Below are 18,298 nucleotides of genomic sequence, written 5' to 3'. Positions count from 1 at the left end.
AGAGGGGGAGTGACTGGCTCAAAGCCATGCTGTGCGGAGGGCACAGACCACGTGAGAATCCAGGTCCTCTAACCCCCCTTGCAGGATTTTTCCCCCTGTAATCCCAGTCAATCGGTTCATTGATTTCCACAAACGCTTTTTTTTTTTTAAACTTTTTTCCTACTCATATCTTTTTTATTTTATTTTATTTTATTTTATTTATTTATTTATGGCTGTGTTGGGTCTTCGTTTCTGTGCGAGGGCTTTCTCCAGTTGTGGCAAGCGGGGGCCACTCTTCATCGCGGTGCGCGGGCCTCTCACTATCGCGGCCTCTCTTGTTGCGGAGCACAGGCTCCAGATGCGCAGGCTCAGTAATTGTGGCTCACGGGCCCAGCCGCTCCGCGGCATGTGGGATCTTCCCAGACCAGGGCTCGAACCCATGTCCCCTGCATTGGCAGGCAGACTCCCAACCACTGTGCCACCAGGGAAGCCCCACAAACGCTTTTTGAAAGCCTGCTCTGTGATGGCTGGAGATGGGGGCGAAGACTCCCCGGCCTCACAACAGCCTAGTGTGGAGACACACGGTCAGCTATTACAATAAAAGAAGAAAATGAAACCAGCGTTATGATAGCACTCCAGGCAGCGGGAGGTGAGAGGGCAGACATCAAAGTGGGGAGATGACTGGTATTTTTTAAGCACTGTATTGGGCTTTTGCTGGGTGATGCCTTGTAAAAGCCACTCTTTACAGATGAAGAAACCAAGCCCTCCAGAGGCGAAACAGCTCCCGAAAGACTAGACAGCTAGTACGCGGCAGAGCTGGAACTGAGACCAGCCCATCAGTCACTACTCCACGGAGCCAAAAGCCATCTCACAGGAACTGCCCAGGTTTCATCTCCTGCAGTGGAGCCCTTTGAGACCCCAGCCCCAGGCCTGGAGGGACCGTGGTAATGCCTGCGGGGACCGTGCAGCCGCAGATCAGGAAGAGACTGCAAGGCATTCCCAAAACGGAGAGAAGACAGATCCTTGTGATTAAGCACCTCGGAGTTGGTGCAGCCGTCACATAGCGCTTGTGGGGAACATTCCACTTCACAGATAGGAACCACTAAACTAATTCGGGTCAAGGTCACTCAACTTGATTTCCCATCAACGATTCCAGACAGGAATCTTGTATACTTATGTGCTTAAAATTTCCCTATGAGACAGAAACATCTATTCCAGGTGAGTAATGAGAAAGAGATTTAAAGGTTAGGGCGAGAGAAGGAATCGGCGAGTAGCTGTCCTAGCCCAGCACACCAGTTTTTGAAATAGAATTACTAGCAAGGAAGCACAGGTATTTTTGAGAGGAAAAAAAAAAAAAATCTCATATTCAGTCTGGGGTAATATCCCTGGCTGTCGACAATGATTTGGATTTAATTATATCATATGTGCAAACGTGCTCTATAAACTATAAAATAATACATAAATGTCAGATGTTAAGAAAGAATGCGGTATCGGAAAGAGAACTGTGGGTTTGAGAGTCAGGTAGGGTTTAAATGCTTAGGGGGACCTTGACAAGCCACTCGGCCTTTCTGGGTCTCAACTATAAGTGGGGAATCCTTGTAATAATATCCTCTTCTGAACATTACTCCGAGAACCAGACAAGAAAACAGATATTCCTTGGAAATTGGCAAGTGCTCTGCACACGGAAGGTGTTATTCTCGTTTCCATCCTTAAGCCCCAGAGTAGATGGTGGGATTATCGGAGAGCAGCCACCAGCGCTGTCATTAAGTCCTGCGTGCAAGGTCCCCTCCCTGGGCGTGGAGGGGAGCGGGCTTGGGGCCAGGAGCCCGTGGGCCCACCCTCACCAGGCTGATTGACAGAATGAGGCCACGGTCTGTCAGGGGCTGCATCCCAATATCCAGGTGGCAGCCTCCGTCAGAGCCACGTGGATGGCTACACTGGAATGTTTCGAAGGCTGCTTTCTCTGGTGAGATCCATCAACTCAAATGAAGTTTCGAAAAACACTCAGCAGCTTATCTTCAGGCACAGGGGGCAGGTGGGGAAAGCCTGTTTGCAAAGCCTGGCAGAGGGGACTGCACCTTCTTGCTGACATCCAGCAGAGATGGGGGGGCTCTCTCCCTCATTCACTGCAAGGGAGCATCGTTTCTTCCTTCTAAGTGACTGGAAGTAACACCCCGACTTGGCCATCTCTTTGAAGGCTCTTGAAGCAGCAGCAGAGTAAAGAAGTTATGAGAATGGTCCTAGGGTCAGCCACCTTACCAGCTATATGACTTTGACAAGTCTCTTGAATATGAAACGGGATTGATGGTAACACTTGCTTCATGAGATTTCTGAGAGATTCATTCAGTTAAATAACGCAAAGGCATCCCTTAGCCCAGGGCTTGCACATAATGAGGGCTCAATGAATATGAGGTGCTATTGTTTCCTTTCATCCCTTTTACTGTAATGGGTCACTGAAGCAATGTTACCAAAGAGACGCTTCCAACTCTGCATCAGAGCTGTGAGGAGTGTTCTGGCAGGGCTGGTGGAGGAGCAGGGAAGAGGGGTGGGGTCTCTTACACCTTTCCAAAATAGCTCAAGTAATCTCAGAGACTTGGTAAATGGTAGGTGAGCATCCCAAGTACTGGGTGCACTGCAGCAGAACCAAGCTACGGACCAGGGTGCTATGGACTAAACCCCAATTCATATGTTGGAACCCTAACCCTCAGTGTGACTGTATTTGGAGATGGGGCCTCTGAGGAAGTAATTAAGGTTAAATGAGGTCATAAGGGTGGGGCCCTGATCCAATAGGACTGGTGTCCTTATAAGAAGAAACACCAGAGAGCTGGCTCTCTCTCTCTGCCATATGAAGGCACAGCAAGAAGGCGGCTGTCTGCAAGCCAGGAAGAGAGCCCTCACCAGAACCGAACCACGCTGGCACCCTGATCTCGGACTTCCCGCCTCCAGAGCTGTGAGAGCTGTCGTTTGAGCCACCCCAGCTATGGTGTTTTGTTACGGTACTTGGCAACCCAAACAGATGAAGATGGGGGAGAGAGGGGGGCAGTGGGATCGCAGAGGAGAAAGCTTGTTCTGTGCGTCCCCAAAGGTTCTTGATTGCCCAGCGCTATGTTTCTCAAAGACCACGCTCTTAACTTCTTTACTGCACTGTCTCCTCAAGAGCCCTGCGAGAGATGGCCAAGAGGGAGTGTTCATTCCCAAGCTTCCTGATCACCCTCGTGGGTCGAATCCCCAGAGCTGCAGTTACAAGTGCAGTAGCTAGGGCCTCATCACCAACAGACAATCCCCAGGGGACGGGAACAGGAACCTGCATTTCTGGCAAGGTCCCCAGGCAATTTTATGCGTAAAATGTTTGAAAACCCCGGGCCTTGAGGGGAAGGCCAGTCCCTCAGCCTGCTGTTTGGGTCCCTCTTTCATGAGGACTCCCGACTCACCCTCACACCCGCATCCACCCCATCGGCAGCCCACAGAGCCACAGGCGTGACCCCCAGACTCTATTCAGAACCTCATCATCCCTCACCACCTCCACCACCGCCGTCTGGTCCGAGCCACCGTCAGCCCTCGCCTGGACCAGCACAGTTAGCCCCCTAATGGGTCTCCCCGCTTTCTTTCTCATGTGCCCCTGCCACCTGCTGTCAACGCGGCAGCCACCCTGACCATGTCACTTCGAAACTTCCCAGTGGCCACCCATCTTCCTCCGCAGGAAATTCAAAGTCCCACCTTGGTCTGCAGGGCCCTTGTGGCCTGGCCCACTAGAACCTTTCAGGTCTAGACTCCATCAGTACAGACAGAGAAGGGCAGGGCCTCGCAGAGGGCAACGGAGCTCTGCCCCCCTTAGCGGTTAAGTGATGACGCTGCAAGAAACCGGGGAAGTGCGGTTTCTCAGAAACCAAGAGAGGACGTAATGCAAAGTTGGAACAAGTTCATGCTTTTCCAGCTCCATCATTAGTCTTTTAAAAATAACTGATTGAGTCTGCTTTCAATCAGAGTGTCTTAAAAGGCATTTTTAGCCCAAAGTCAAGCTTCTCGCAGTTCGGGGGCAGGCCCTTTTGTAAGCAGGCCCCTTTTTGCAGATGGTCTTTGGCAGTGGAGAAAGAACAGACTGAACTCAGCAGTGGGAGGAGGTGGGGAGGGGACGGGTTCTCAAAGTGGGGTCCTGACCAGCAGCCTCGTTACCACCTGGGGACGTGTTCGAAGTGCAGGTTTTCAGGCCGCACCTCAGACCTTCAGAACTAGGAACTCTGGGGGTGAGGCCGCAGTCTGTATTCCAACAAGCCCTCCAGGGGATTCTCAACAGAATCAGCGGTGCCTGAGGCCTGGGTTCAAACCCCAGCCCTGCCACTTACCAGTGTGTGACCTGAGGGCAAGTTATTTCATCTCTCTGGGCCTCAGTTTTCTCATCTGCACAATGGGAGTTGTAGTGAGGATCAGAGCACCAGGCGCAGTGTACGTGACCCACGCACGAGTCAGTGATGTCCATTCCCCTGCATCCCCACATATATATATATATATACGTATATATATAACATACATATATATAACATACATATATATGTATATATATAACATACATATATATAATATACATATATATAACTTTTGTCAAAGTGGAACACATATGCAGAAAGTTTGCATTGTATTTTTTCAAAGTAATGACTTCAAATTCAAATAGTAGCAAAGGGTTCATAATTAAAAGCAGCTGCCCCTGCATCACCTCTTTCTACTCTCTAGAATTTCCCATTGCATATTTTTTAATTGCACACGTTTACTATAGAAAATCAGAAAATGCAGACAAGCAAAAAGAAAACCAAGTATAACACGTTAAATCCCATTTCTCATTTTAGAATGTCTTCTTCCAGGTGATTTAGCCATGTTTTTTCCTCCAAAAAAGGTCTTCATTGTATTTTTTCGGTGCGTTATAGCTCTAATCACAGCCTGCCTCCAATTAAGGGAAGGAAACGAGTGTTTGTTGAGAAAAGGTGCTCAATTCTCACTATTCAGAGTGTAGACCAGCAGCCTGGGTACCACTGGGAAGCTTGTCAGAAATGTAGGGTCTCGGGCCCCACCTCAGAGTCTGCATTTTGACAAGATCGTGGTGACATTAAAGTCGGGGAAGGGGGTGTAGACCCCAGAGCTACTGACACTTGAGGTCACGAACTGTTCCTTACAGTCCTGGATAAGAGACTCGAGCCAGCATGTAAATGCATGTGGCTTCCTTTATAAAGAGAAAGACTTGCTACAAAGTACTGCCAGCTGAACTAAGCAATGTGATTGATGAGGAGGGTGATTTACATTCTGGCCGGAGCTCCTTAGCTTGTCAGGGACCAGGGACACGCAGTTCCTGGACTCAGCACCCGTCGGTCGACCACACTTGGAGTAGCGGTGCTCTTGAGATCACACAGTTGGGAAGCTGGGGGCTGGGACTGCACTGCGTTTCTCGGGCTTTAGATCCTGGCCTCTTCACCCTGTGTGTACCAGATCCTCCCACCGACTGTAACACACATACACACACACATGCACGCACAGCCTAGGAGAGCCCTGGCCCAGAGTCGGTGATTAGGAAACGTCTGTCTCCTGATTGTAGACTGAGGCCTCCATTCCCCTGTGTCTCTTTCCGCACCAGGCCTCTGTTTACATTAAAAGGGTTACTGTTCTCTTTATCAACGCCTGTCAAGACCAAGCAGGGGACATGCAGAACGTCTGGAGTCAAGAGAAGCTAAGCAAAAAAGCTTTGATGGACTTAGAAGAAGATTAAGAAAAAACAACTTTGCTCAGCTCAAGTTTCCGACGCAAAAAGATCTCTCAGATCCCAAGGTCCATATCCAGTATTTACAAACCCCAGGCCAGGCTTCTGCCTGCAGTGACAGAGCAGGCAACTAGCACGTCTGAGCCGGGAAACAAGGCCACTGGGAAGGTGTGGATTAGTGGAGTGGGGACTGGCCTCATCCAGAATGCTGTGTGGCATTTGGTATGCCTTAGAGCCACCTTTCCCAAGAAGCCCATGGAATCCCATGAATGTGGATCACGGGGTTCATTTTAACTACGACATTGGGAAGACTCAGAACCTTTCATGCAGCACAACATAGTTAAAAGAATTGGGAGTCAGAGTTTGAATTTCCAGGCCACAATTCTCTGGCTCTGTGACCTTAGGGAAGTTGCTCGGCATCTCTGATTGTTAGTTTCCTCATCTGTAAAATGAGGCATCATAATAATGACCTCGAAAAGGCATGTCTGTGAAGCACCTAGCACCGACTCATTCATTCATTCATTCACTCATGTAGTCTGTCCCTCTATACTGAGCGCCTGCTGGGGACCTGGCACCGGGGGCACTGAGGTGAGCTGGAGCCCGCAGTCCAGAGGGAAGATAGAGATTGTTAAAGAACCACACAAATAAACCCTGAACTAGCCACCAAAGGTGCGACAAAGAAAAGTGCCAGAAGCCTGTACCAGGAGCTGTATGTAATCTGGGGCTCAGGGGAAGTTTAGCTGAGTAAGTGATCTTCAGCTGAGATCCCAAGGATGAGTAGGAGTTTATGAGGCAAAGTAGGAGAAGAACATTCCAGGGGCATAATGGGGACTCTTGTTAATACCTTCCAGAATATAGTTTTGGGTAGAGAAGGGGTCAGGTATATTTTACTTTTTGAGGTAAAATTTACATATAGCAAAATGCACCAATCTTAAGGTAATATAACTTGCGGCTTTTGACAAATGCACACACTCATGTAACTGACACCCCTATGAGGATACAGAACATTGCCATCAGACTGGGCTCATCTTCATACCCCTTTCCCTTATTATAAAAGCAGTGCGATGGGTTTTAATGGGAACATCTGATGGTGGTGCAGAGGGATAAGTCTTTGGGCTAGGTTTAAATCCCAGCCCCACCGCTATCTACCCGCTGGGCTTTGCCCAGGTCTCTCCACTTCTCTGAGACTCAATTTCCCCATCTGTAAAACAGGGTTCATTGAACCTTCTTCACAGGGTTGCTTAAGGGTTGAATCTGCAAGTGGTTGCAAACAGCCAGCTAGACTTCCACATGGCAGGCACGCTGAGTCAGCCCCGTTTCGTTTCCGGAATGAAACAGCGGTGGGGAGAGAGCCTGGTGGTTGGAGTCGGGTCTTCCCGGGGCAGCGTGCCGAGCCACCTCTGCACACACACACACGCACACACGCACACCCCCCACTAACCCCAGTCTCTCACCCACAGGGATGTGCCTGCAGGCCTTCGTGGAGGCTTTCTTTTACCTGGCCCAGAGGAAGTTCAAGAGGCTGCCACGCCACGAGCAGGTAGCCTCGCTGATTGACCTGTGTGAATACCACCTGTCCCTGCTGGACGAAAAGCGCCTGGTGTGCGGCCGGAGCGCCACATCGGGGGGCCGGCCCCCTCACAGCGGCACCCCGCAGGAGGCCACCCCCGCAGCCCAGCTGGCTGAGGGCCGTCCCCCGCCCTGCACAAACGGTGCCCTCAAGCTCTCCCATTCCAGACACGCTCTGTCCTGAGGGCTGCTGTGTCCTCCCAGAAGAAGATTGAGCCCTTCCGAGCCCAAGAGACCCCCAGGCTTCCTGCCGGGGAGAGAGATGGCAGGATGCTGAGAATTCCCACCTGAGATTCCCCCTAATCGTCTCCATGTTCTGCTAAGCTGCACTTCCAGAGGCTGCCTGATTCTCAACCGCCCTCCTCCCAGCACCTCTTGGTGGCCCACCTGCTTGCGAGCCATCAGCGGACATATGATATCCAAAACGTGACAGATGGCCTCTTCTATTCTGGGCTCATGGGAAGCCACAGCCGGGGATAAAACTGCTGTGTTTGGGGAAGGGGGCACCAACAACCCCAAGACGGAGAGCTGCGGAGAAGAAAGAACTTGAGGCAGCCAAGACTGGGGTCTGCTGAGGCCCCGCCCAAAGAGAATACAGTTAGAGCCCAGGGACATCATGTGTATTTCCTACCACCCATTCTGTGAAAATGAAGTGGAAACACCCAGGAGGCCTGCGCGACTCCCCCACCGCAATCATGTGCTACGTGGGTGTGGTTAACAGACCGACCTCGTTGATTTCATGAGCTTGCCTGTTGCTGCAGTGTTCCATGTGTTACTCATTAAGATATGGTTAACTAAGAGGTAACTGAGGAAGGCTCCTGAAGTCTCAGAGCTGGCAGGAGCCTCTGAGATCATTTTGTTTGACCTTGACCCCGAAGCAGGAGTCCCCCAGTCACGTGGCCTGTGATTGGAGCCCTCCATGGGTGGGGCGATCACCTAGTGTGCCCAGAGTGTGCAGGGTGCCCTGGAGGGGAGGAGGGGGCTTCAGAGGGACGGAAAGTCAGACCTGCGTAAGGATCAGAGCGAGCGGGGGCTTGATGTCAGGAGCCGGGCAAAGGGGAGCCGTGCTCTCGCATCCACGAGACCCTTTCCCTGTCTCCCTCCGTGTCCCCAGGCAGCCCCCGCTCAGAGGGGGAGATTCAGAGGCAGCCAAAGGTAGCATTTTGGAAAATGGCCCCAGGCAAGTCAGGGTCCAGGGCCTGCTGACCACAGGCAGACAAGAGACTGCCCTTGTACAGCCAAGGTCTCCAGAGTGTTGTTGGATTTGGGGTTAATGTGGCCCTTTCCAGAGGGTCCTCGTTATAGGACCCTGGGGGCCCTGGACGGAGCTGACCATCAGGCTCTGAGTGAGGAGGATGAAGGGTCTTTGAAGGCATTAATTAGCACGGTGCCTGGCACACAGTAGGACTCAGAAAATGCTCACAAATGTAGGGCCAGGGGGAAAGTCATTGGTGGCAGAGGTGTGTCCTAGACCAGCACAGACGTCTTCCTTCTCCTGCTTTTCTCTTCTTCTTCCTCCTCACATCCTTCCCTGTCTCTGATCCCACTGCCCTTCACCCCAACCGGTGGGAGCAGTTGCCTCAAGGTCCAGCATAGAGCCTGGTACGTCGTAGGTACTCAAAAAGTGTTGAAATGAATGGCTTGGAATCACCCTCCTAGGAATATTTTTCAACCCAAAGGGAAAGTTGTTCATCCAAGATCCCTCCAACTGTTGGCAAGTTATTTGGGGGGAGCGGGGCTCTGTTCACCCTTGCCTGCCCTTCCTCCCGCCCAGAAGCCCATTCTCTCAAGCAGTAAAGCCTGCCTGCCCCCCGGCAGGGTGGCTCCCATGCAATGCCCCCATCCCGCCGCCTCTCCCCTCCTGCTCCTGGGGACCCAGGGCAGACCCAAGGCCACAGCCCTTCCCCAGCCCAGAGGGCCCCAGCATTCCCCGAGCCCTGCAGAGCCCATGCTGGGCTGTTAGGTGACAGGAGACTCTGTCTTTCTATAAAGAAAATAAACATCTCTGTTCTCCCAGCAAAAAGCAAGCCAGGTGGCCTCCCTTCCAAAGGTGGGAGGGGCAGGAGGAACCCAATGGGCAGCAAGCGCCTCCCACGTGGGGACGTTTTAGAGGTGCCATGAGCTCCATTTTCCAGTCATCCGGGGCAGGTTCGTGACGCTGTTCCCGTTTTCAGAGGGAAAACAAGGCCTGGGAGGTCACGTGGTAAGTCAGGCCTTGGTCCAGGTCTGTCGGTTGACTCCAGAGCCCCATCCCCTCTGTGTCCCCGGGTGAGTGTGAATCCAGCTCCAAACACAGACCACTGGTGGGTCCTCCCTGCTCTGGGGCTGCCCGGGGTCCCCCAGGGCTCTGCACACTGTCACAGCATCTGGTGTCATGGGCTGGGGCCATCAGTGTTCCTACACGGTCCACCGAGAGGAAATGAGTTAGAAGAGCCTGTGCACTCTCCCGGGCCCGGCAGCCGCGCGAGTGGATGGCGCAGCGAACAACCCAAGTGCATGTAACCCTGCACGCTTGTTAGCAGCTGGGAGCAGCAAGGCGTCTTTTAGACAAAGTTCTAACTTTATACCATTTCTTGAAGTTGATTTCCCGAAAGCATTCACTTGCCAGAATGGGGTGCGATCATCAGGTTCCAAACCAACCAAGCACACTGAATTTTTTAGAAAAAAAAAAAAATGTATCAATAGGCTGAATTCCAGCCACATTGTTTGGGGTGATATGTGAACATCAGCTCCCAGGATGAGGACCGTTCTCTCCCCACCCCTGGCGTGTCATCTGGAGGCAGGTTGCTGGGTGGCCCCCCCCCCCAGGGTCACTGTCTAGAAGGAGTCCCTCCAGGGCAGACAGGGCCTGAGAAGTCCCACGGCCCTCGGTGAGCACTGGGGAAACGAGGCTGCCATTTTACAGGAGGCCAGTCAGTGACAGAGCGGGCCCTGTTTTCTCAACGCCGTTGAACAGGAAGAATCAGGGGCTGCTCCGTTATTAGAGTGAGTGATGGGAGACTTCCCCCGCCGCCGCGCGCCTAATAGCAAGTCCCACTGTGTTTATCCCCTTTGGTAATTGGCTGCTCGTTGTGTAGGGTGTAATTGAAGTGATCGCAAAAGCAGGGGTTTCCTTCCTCCTGGAAGAGAGATGCTCCGTGGGGATCTGGGTCCCTGTGCTCTGCCCATGGGGTCAGCCCATCCCTGAGAAGGGCCCTCGGGCTCCATCCCGGCCTCTCCTCCCCCGTCCTCTCCTGCCCTTCCTCCCCCTCCTGCTGGTGCTCCCACACACAGTCCAGCCACACCGACCCTGTCACGGTTCACCGGCTGAGTCCCTGCAGGGCTGGCACCCAGAGTGGCTTCGATGAACGGATGAGATCAGGCTCGGTCCGTTCCCGCTTGGGCTGCGTGCATCCCCGGGCCACTGCCCGCCTCCATCCTTTCCTGCCGTGCCTGCCGTGCCCCTTCTGGTGTACCCGGAAAGCATCCTTCCCCCTTCAGTGGTGGCCTTGCCTGCTCCCCTCCTTCCTGCCTCCCAGAGGATGTGCTTGGCTTCTCTGCTGTTACGGTCAGGAGCTCTGTCCCCACAGCCTGGTCAGAACGGGGCTTGTAAAGGCGATTTGGATTCGGTGCATCTGTTGGCAGTGCTGGTCCCAACAGGCCCCTCCCCATGTGCGGAGGCAGGGCCTCCTGGAGACAGGAGCCTCCATCCCCAAACTCCTGGGTCCCTCTTCTTTGTCCTCCATCCACTCTCCCAGCTCAGACCCCATCATCTCTTGGCTGCACTGCATCAGTCTTCTGCCTCTTAACCCCCTCAACCATCTTCTGTCCCTATCAGCCCAGGGAGGACTCTCAGAACCACAGAGGTGAGCACACAATCCCCCAGTTCAGTCAACCCTCTCTCTTCCCAGATAAAGCCCAGGCTCCCTGACCCGGCATTCAAGTCCCCTCGTGATCCAGTCCCCTCCTGCCTTTCCACCCTAAATCCACGCTCAGCCCCCAGCCCTCAGGAGCTGCCTCTGTGCTCCCAACAGCCCCTTTGTGTCTGTTGCTACCACTCGGGAGAGAATGTGCTGGTTCCCACCCCCGTGGGAGGGCCACGGGGCCCGGATCTGCTCCGTGCTCTCCCGCCTCTGCTGTCCCCTCTGCTGGACCCTCCCTCTGTCCAGTGGAAACTTACTTATCTTTCAAGGCCCAGGTCAAGTGTCCCCACTGCCATCCCCCGAACAGTGAACTTCCCCCTCCTTCTACTTGTGAGAACCCGGAAAGTCCTTTGTTATCACACTTGTGCTGTGGTGGGGCGTTCGTTCCCACCAAGCAGTGAGCTCTTTCACGGTCAGGCAGGTGCTGGATTCACGCTGGCCCCTCGGGCACCGAGCCGGGGCCCTACCGGTGCTGGTTGGGACTGTTCAGAGGGCCCGGGCGAGGAGCCTGAGCTACAACACTGGTTCTCCCCAGCCCCCTGCGGATGCCCTGACGGTTTGATTTGTGAACATGTCCGTGTCCCGGGACCCCAGCAGACAGTGGCTCCTCTGACCCTGGGCAGTCTCTCCGTGTTCCTTCGTGCCCGGGCTCTGGTCTGGGCTGCGTCCCCCATGGGCACCGCCGTCTGGGAGACTAAGGGCCACCGGGCTGGATCAAGCCCACCACGGCTCCTCCATCGGGCATCCAGCCTGTCTCTCCAGCCCCGCAGCGTCTGTGGGGGGTTGGTTAGTTCAGAGCAGATAATCCTGATGTGAATGTAGTTAGTCAGGGTGAGTAGGACCAGGTTGGGGAGGAGCCTAGACATTGGAATGGTGTTCTGTGCCTTTCTAGAATCAACTCCCCTTCCCACGTGAGTGTACCATCTGTTTGACGCTTCACAGTTTGCAAAGTACTTTTACCTCCATCCTCCCAACGACCCCACAAAGGATGAGGATTCTCATCACCCTCTTTTCATAGCTGGGGGCACTGATGCCCAGGAGGTCAGGTGACTTGCCCAAGGCCTCCCAGCTGGTGAAAGGCAGAGCCCAGCCCCCAACGCCTTGCTCCTTTCTCGGCCCCATAACTGCTCTCATAACGGCGCCTCAATGTTCCTACAGCCCAGCAGGGAGAGGGTTTTGGCCCCATTTCACAGACGCCGAAACCCACGTCTGAGAGAGGCTGGGTGATGGCTCAGGTGGTCCTGGGGCTTAGCTTGGGGCAGTCCCACCTGCTCTTTCGCACTGAGCTCTAGGGGCTCCGGGTTCCTGAGCTGCACTGGGGGTGATAGCTCCTCTCTCACTTTGTCTCTGGGAACAGAAGACAAGAGATGGAAAGCATAATACACGTGAAAGCATTTTGTAAACCCAAATGCTGCTGGAATGCCGTGTTATCTTCAGACTGGCTTCTGGTTTCCTGCAAAGTGTAGAGAGATGAAGGGAAAAGGTTCCTCCTGGAATGTTCTAATCCATCAGGACAAATGAAGCCAGAACAGTCAGTTCCCCTCCCTCTCCACCCCGCTTCATCCTCACATAGTTGAAGACATTCACGGGGTGAAAAATGGTTTCCGCTGCTCCTCTGACACCTGGAATTTGCCTTGTGATTGGCAGGATATTACTCCAAAATAGCTTAATTTTTTTTCATTTCTTGATTAATGCCCTAAACTCTTCGGTCCCAGCCTTGAGAACTGGCTTGACTGGCTGGCATTTGAGCCCCTTCCCTCAAAACTCAGAAATGATGAGATCTCGCTCAGTGGCTGAGAGCTGCCCTTCTCTCCAAGCGAGGCAAACTCACCCTGATTGGTAATTTTGCCAATCTCCTACCGAGTTTGACAGATATGGGAGAAATTTTCCCATACGGTATATGAATTTCTCCCTCATGAAATATGTTCGAGTTTTTTTTTTTTCTGTTCCAGGGGCAAAGGAGCTTTGCAGAACAGGCAACATATTCAATTACCTCCATCTCTAGTAACCAGAAGTCTTGATTTTTCTATAACTAGGAAACCCACACAGCATACTGCTTATACATGCATGTGTGCATACACACACACACACACACACACACACACACACACACACACACACACACACACACACACACACACTGAGCACCATTGAGCTTTGGTATAAAATGGCAAAATTGCTTCCGAGTCTTATTTAGAGAGCAGAGGAAAGAGGGTCTTTGCAGCCCTGGGGTAACATAACACGCTCGCCAGGAGGCCCACAAGTAGAACATTTCCTCCGACACGAAGGCATTTGCTAAGATTTCAACCAGGGCGGTAGTTTTGGGCCACAGGAACATTGCCCGCCCCTCACCACGTCCCTCCAGCCCCCTCCCAGGCTGCAGAAGCAAGCAAGGCAAGGAGCTGGGAGATGAAAAGAGTCAACAGGAGTATTTCCCTTCAGGACTTCTTGCATCAGAACGGGGAAAACGAGAATCCCAGCAGAGGCCCTGAGCGCTGTGGGAAGAGAGAGCGTCTTTGGCTGGGTCTGTCGCTCTCTAGCTATGTGATCGTGGCCATGGACCAGTGATTCCACCCCCTGCCCTCTTCCTCTCCTGCACAGTGGAGATGGGGTCGTAACCAATGTAAAGAGCCTGGCACCAGGAAGTGTCTTAATAAATGTCCTTTGAGAAAAGGACCGGTCTCGATATGCTTGAACTAGACAGATGCCAGAGATCACTCCCGCCCACGTGGATGGCCCTGACAGGCCAGGCTCCTCCAGGTCTGGTGGACGGCCCCACGTGCTTGTCCCTCCTCCCTGCTGCTGCTGGACTGCAGCTTCTGCTTCTTAAAAGCCTTTAACGATTCTTTATTAAATTTTCATGGCGCATAAAGTCGAGGTTCTGTTACTTGGCCTCAGTTGTCTTGGTAACTTCGTAAAATGCAATAATAAAACAGAGCTGAGTGTCTCTGCACGCAGGCCCCACGTAGAAACGGCTGCAAAGTACTGCAAAGTACCGACGATTTCTTCTGCGTGATAATTAGCGACAGCAAATCCAGCAGGGTGGGCAGGGCTTGTTCATTTGGGGTCAGCTGGGGAGAAAGGGGATCCTCCTAATTTTTTTCTCCTCGAATGGTTAATGTTTGGCTGGGGAGCTAAATATTGCCTCAAGGAACCTGTGACATCCTGGGGGAGATGGAGGAAGGAGTTTGGAAAAGCCCCCAACCCTTGATCCACTGGGGACAGTCTCCCTGAGGGAGGGAGTCACGTGCCCCTAGAGCCTGGCCACCTGGTAGAGACTCTGGGGGCGCGCCTGCCCTGGGGGAGAAGGTGGCTCTTTCCAGCTTTGTGTGGGCGGCAGCCACTGCCCACAGCGCCAGGCTGGGTAGGGGTGTGTCGCAAGCTCGGCCCCCATGGGGAGGCTCAGGGCAGGGCAGCTCCCTGGAGAACTTAGTGGTTCAAGCTGCTCCAAAGAGGCCACCTGGTGCTGCTGACACACACACCTGGTGGCCCTGTCCTGGCACCAGCCCTGCCCTTGACCCTTTGGGGGTAGCCTATGTCTGCTCTGAACATTTCTCAGCCTGTGGACCACCCGGTGGAAAGAGAAAGGCAGATGGCCTTGAGTTATAAATAAATGGGATCCCTGCCCCTTGGAAACCACCACCCAATGGCATCAGAGAGGCGTCATTTCCCACAGCCCCTCCACAGTGGGGTCCACTCAGGCAGGCTCTGTCACCCCCGGGAACTCCTTTGTTCTTTGGACCCCTCGGGTTCTCTATTTTGTGAAACATTCAGATCCTACACATTCCTTGTGCTCCGACCCTGTGCCAGCCCCTTGGTCTTAGACGCCTGTGCCCGCAGGTCATGGCTCGGCCGTGCAGTAAGAGCTGCCACCCTGCTCCCTGCTGAAGAAACCCACGTTTGTCACCCATGGTCCCCGCACCAGGTGCGGAGGCTGCCCCAGCAGCCTGGGAGGTTAGCACTGCCTTGGTCCATGGCAACCAGGCCAGGCATGCCTTCCAGTGGTCTTTCCATGCAGCTGCCTCCCACAGAAGCCCTGGGCATCTGGTGGTGCCCCTCAGGGCTCAGACCGCACTCTGTCTTTAACCCAAGCAGCTCCAGCTTTATCTCTAAGTAATGCGCTTTGTTATTAACATTCTATCCATGGCCATAGCATTTCCAACCTGTCAGTTTCACATGTGGGACACTGGAAGCCCAGAGAGGCGAAGGGCCCGGCCCAAATGCCCAGCAAGTTAGGGGTGTGAGCTCAGGCCTCCTCAGCGAAGGAATCTGAAGAGCAGAAGCCAGGGCCAGCTTCTAGTTCAGGGTTTTAAACTAGATTCCATGGTGCCCGAGAGCAGCTCGGCTGCTCCGTTTAGGTTTGTTTGTTTCTTTCTTTTCTGTTGTTTTGGTTGTTGTTCTGTTTTATATATTGCGGTTGCATGTAAGGAAATAGCTTCAAATGCCGTCATCATCATCATCACTTCCAATTTTTTACCTGCGGCAAAACTGGGGGCCTGGGAGAAGTAACTTGTTTGAAGTCATGACCACAGCAGCTTCCTTCCCCGGCCACCTGAGCCCAGCCGTGGCTCCTGGAAGACGTGCATCGTGCTGGCAACAGTGACAGGGCGGGTTCCCCCCAGGGCCCGAGGCAGGAGCTGGACCGTCCTCTCTCACCCCCCATAGAATGGTTGTGGGGACCTCGGAGGCCGGTGCTGGGCTTGTTTCTCACTTGGCCCCAGTCGTCAGGCAGGAGCCATGTGATCTGCTCAGACACTCAACCTCAGGCGCCCCTCCCCAGGCGCTTACATAGCTGTGCTTCGAGCCATTTCCAGGGCCAGTGGCTGTGGCATCACTGACGGTGCTGGAGAAAAATACAGCCCAGACTGGCAGGTCAGAAGTCTGTGGGCATGGCCCAGACGCCAGCTGCAAGCAGCCACTTACTTGAAGACTCATGTCTTAGCTTTAAAAGTCCTGTAAATATTGCTTTGGGCTCCATATTATGTCCATATTTTAGTCATGATGCTGAGCTAAACCCCCAAATCACCGCGGCTGAACACCCCTGTGGTTTACTTCTTGCCTGTGCAGATCTGACGGGGCCAGGGGGCTCTCCAGGATGACACTCCGCCATGCAGGGTCCCGGCTGCTTCCTGCCTGGGCTCCTTCTCCTCAAGGACGGCTTCCCAGTTGCCTCCAAAAGGAAGAGAAGATGGGAGGACTGCAGGAGTGGGTTGTTCAGGGAGAGGTGACTTCACCTCCACCCACATGCCCTTGGCCAGAATCTGGTCACCTGGCCCCAACCTGAGTGCAGGGGATGCTGGGAGATGTGTTCTTCCTGTACATCCAAGTCGAAAAAATGAAATGGGACTTGGTGGACACATGTTACCTTTTTGCCTCAATTCATATTTGTTTTACTATAAAAATGCTTCAATCTTTAAATAAAATTGCTGCTCCAAGAAAGTGACTGTGTTTCTCTTACAGCTGCACAGAGCATGTCACCCCCACCACATACTCTCCACTTGAGAAGCACAATGTGATGGGGGGCACATGGGTTTCCTAAGAGTCCAGAGTCAGGGATTCTGGGAATATCTTGTATCTTCCCACTAAGAATTCCAGTCCTAAGCTCTGTGGCTTGGCTGCAGCTCAGCTCCAAGCTCCTTGGGGAGCCTTCCCATCCCCTGGAAAGCCCAGTCCAAAGCAGGTCACTGACGTTTCCCCTTGAGGAGGATTGGGGCCAGGACTGGAGAATAGATGAGGAGCTCAGACAGAGTGTGTGCCCTTCCCAGGCTGGAGCAGAGCACACAGCCCAAGGCGCTGGCGTCTTCAGGCCTAGAGACAGGTGGTCTGGCCACGCCAGCTCTAGCTATAGGTCTGCTGAGGAGGTCGGCCCTGCACAAAGCAGCCTCAGTGCGGGGAATCGAGTGGCATCAGGGCTCCTCTGGTAGCTGGTGGAAGCCGTGTCACAACACAGGGTGATCTGGTGGGGGAATGTAACCACATTCCTCATTCACATTCCCTGAGCACATACAACGGCCAGACCATGCCAGGCACATTACATGTGTTAGTTCATTTAGTCTGAGAAGCATGCTTGGGAAATGGATACTCTTACTATCTCCCCATTTTACAGATGAGGAAACTGAGGTTCAAAACTGAGATGAAGTGACTTGGCTTAGAAATGCCAAAGCCAATCTGGGATCCCGGCCTCGTGGAGATGGGATCTCACTCCAGACGCTTCTCCTCTGTGCTGCCGCGATGGGCCCCCCCTTGGAAGGGCGGGTGAGTCCCACCAACAGAGGCGGCTGAGAACATGTGGAAGTGGGAGACTCTGGGGAGACCTTGAGTAGCACCACATCAGCAGACACTTCTCTGAAAAGCCCTGGAGTGTAATAAAAAAGGCCTCGCCGGTCTCTGCTTCCTGGAAGCCACCCCAACCCAGCCAGGTTTACAGAACAGGAAGTCTTGGGAATTGCTCAGCTGGGCAGCAAAGTGATGGTGGTGGCGGGGGGAACCTAGGAGGCCAGGTTCCCATAACTGGGACAGGAGTGTGCCAGGCAGTGTGGGCAAGGGTGGCCAGTGGTGAAAACGGTGTCCATGTGTGGCGGACCAGCTTTGTCCCAGGCCCCAGAGTCACCCTGGCCATTGGGTGCTATCACTCCCCTTTCACAGCTGGGAAAACTTAGGTCTGGAGAAGCTTCTCACCTTGCCTAAGGCCACAGTAGCCTGCCCTCCGCCAGCCCACAGGCCACCAGAGAGACTCTGAGGTTGACAGCAGGGAGAGGGAAGCAGCTGCCCCCGTTATCGCAAGGTCAAAACGTCCCAGGACTCCAGCCACGCCTGTGGGAGCCACCAGCGTCACGACACCCGGAACGTCTGCCCCGACCCGGGCTCCCGGCCCAGAAATGACACGCTTGTTTCAGCCCTTTCTCTGTGTTCACACGCTGTGTGTCAAGTGGCACCTGACAGGCTGGGGAGGGACAGGAGCCCCCTTACGGCCGAGGGGGGCCCTGAGTGCAGGGGCAAAGCGCCCTTTGCTTCCTAGTCAGGAAACATTCAAGCACATTCCACACTCTTTACTTGATAAAATATGGAAGGATATTAGACATTTTACAGGGGTTTCCTTTATTGA

The 18,298-nt window shown here is 53.5% G+C and overlaps 1 protein-coding gene across 8 annotated transcripts in view; it reads left to right on the top strand.

Annotated features, from left to right (window-relative positions):
• The window catches only part of TTLL11 (tubulin tyrosine ligase like 11), a 274,872-nt gene that overhangs the window by 248,876 nt on the left and 7,698 nt on the right, over positions 1-18,298 (top strand). For 5 of the 8 annotated variants that reach the window (XM_057548847.1, XM_057548844.1, XM_057548849.1 and 2 more), the window contains one exon: positions 7,183-16,592. The exons of 2 other annotated variants lie outside the window; for them this stretch is intronic. In XM_057548847.1, coding sequence (XP_057404830.1) covers positions 7,183-7,475 — 293 coding nt within the window. In that variant the 3' untranslated portion in view covers positions 7,476-16,592. Of the gene's footprint in view, positions 1-7,182; positions 16,593-18,298 lie in introns of those variants that run through there. One more of the 8 variants, XM_057548846.1, reaches the window with a different exon arrangement.

The sequence above is a fragment of the Balaenoptera acutorostrata genome, chromosome 6, assembly GCF_949987535.1.
Source record: "Balaenoptera acutorostrata chromosome 6, mBalAcu1.1, whole genome shotgun sequence".
Classification (NCBI taxonomy): Eukaryota; Metazoa; Chordata; class Mammalia; order Artiodactyla; family Balaenopteridae; genus Balaenoptera; species Balaenoptera acutorostrata.
The sequence above is the reverse complement of the archived record's forward strand: the minus strand, read 5'-3'. Positions and strand labels throughout refer to the sequence as shown.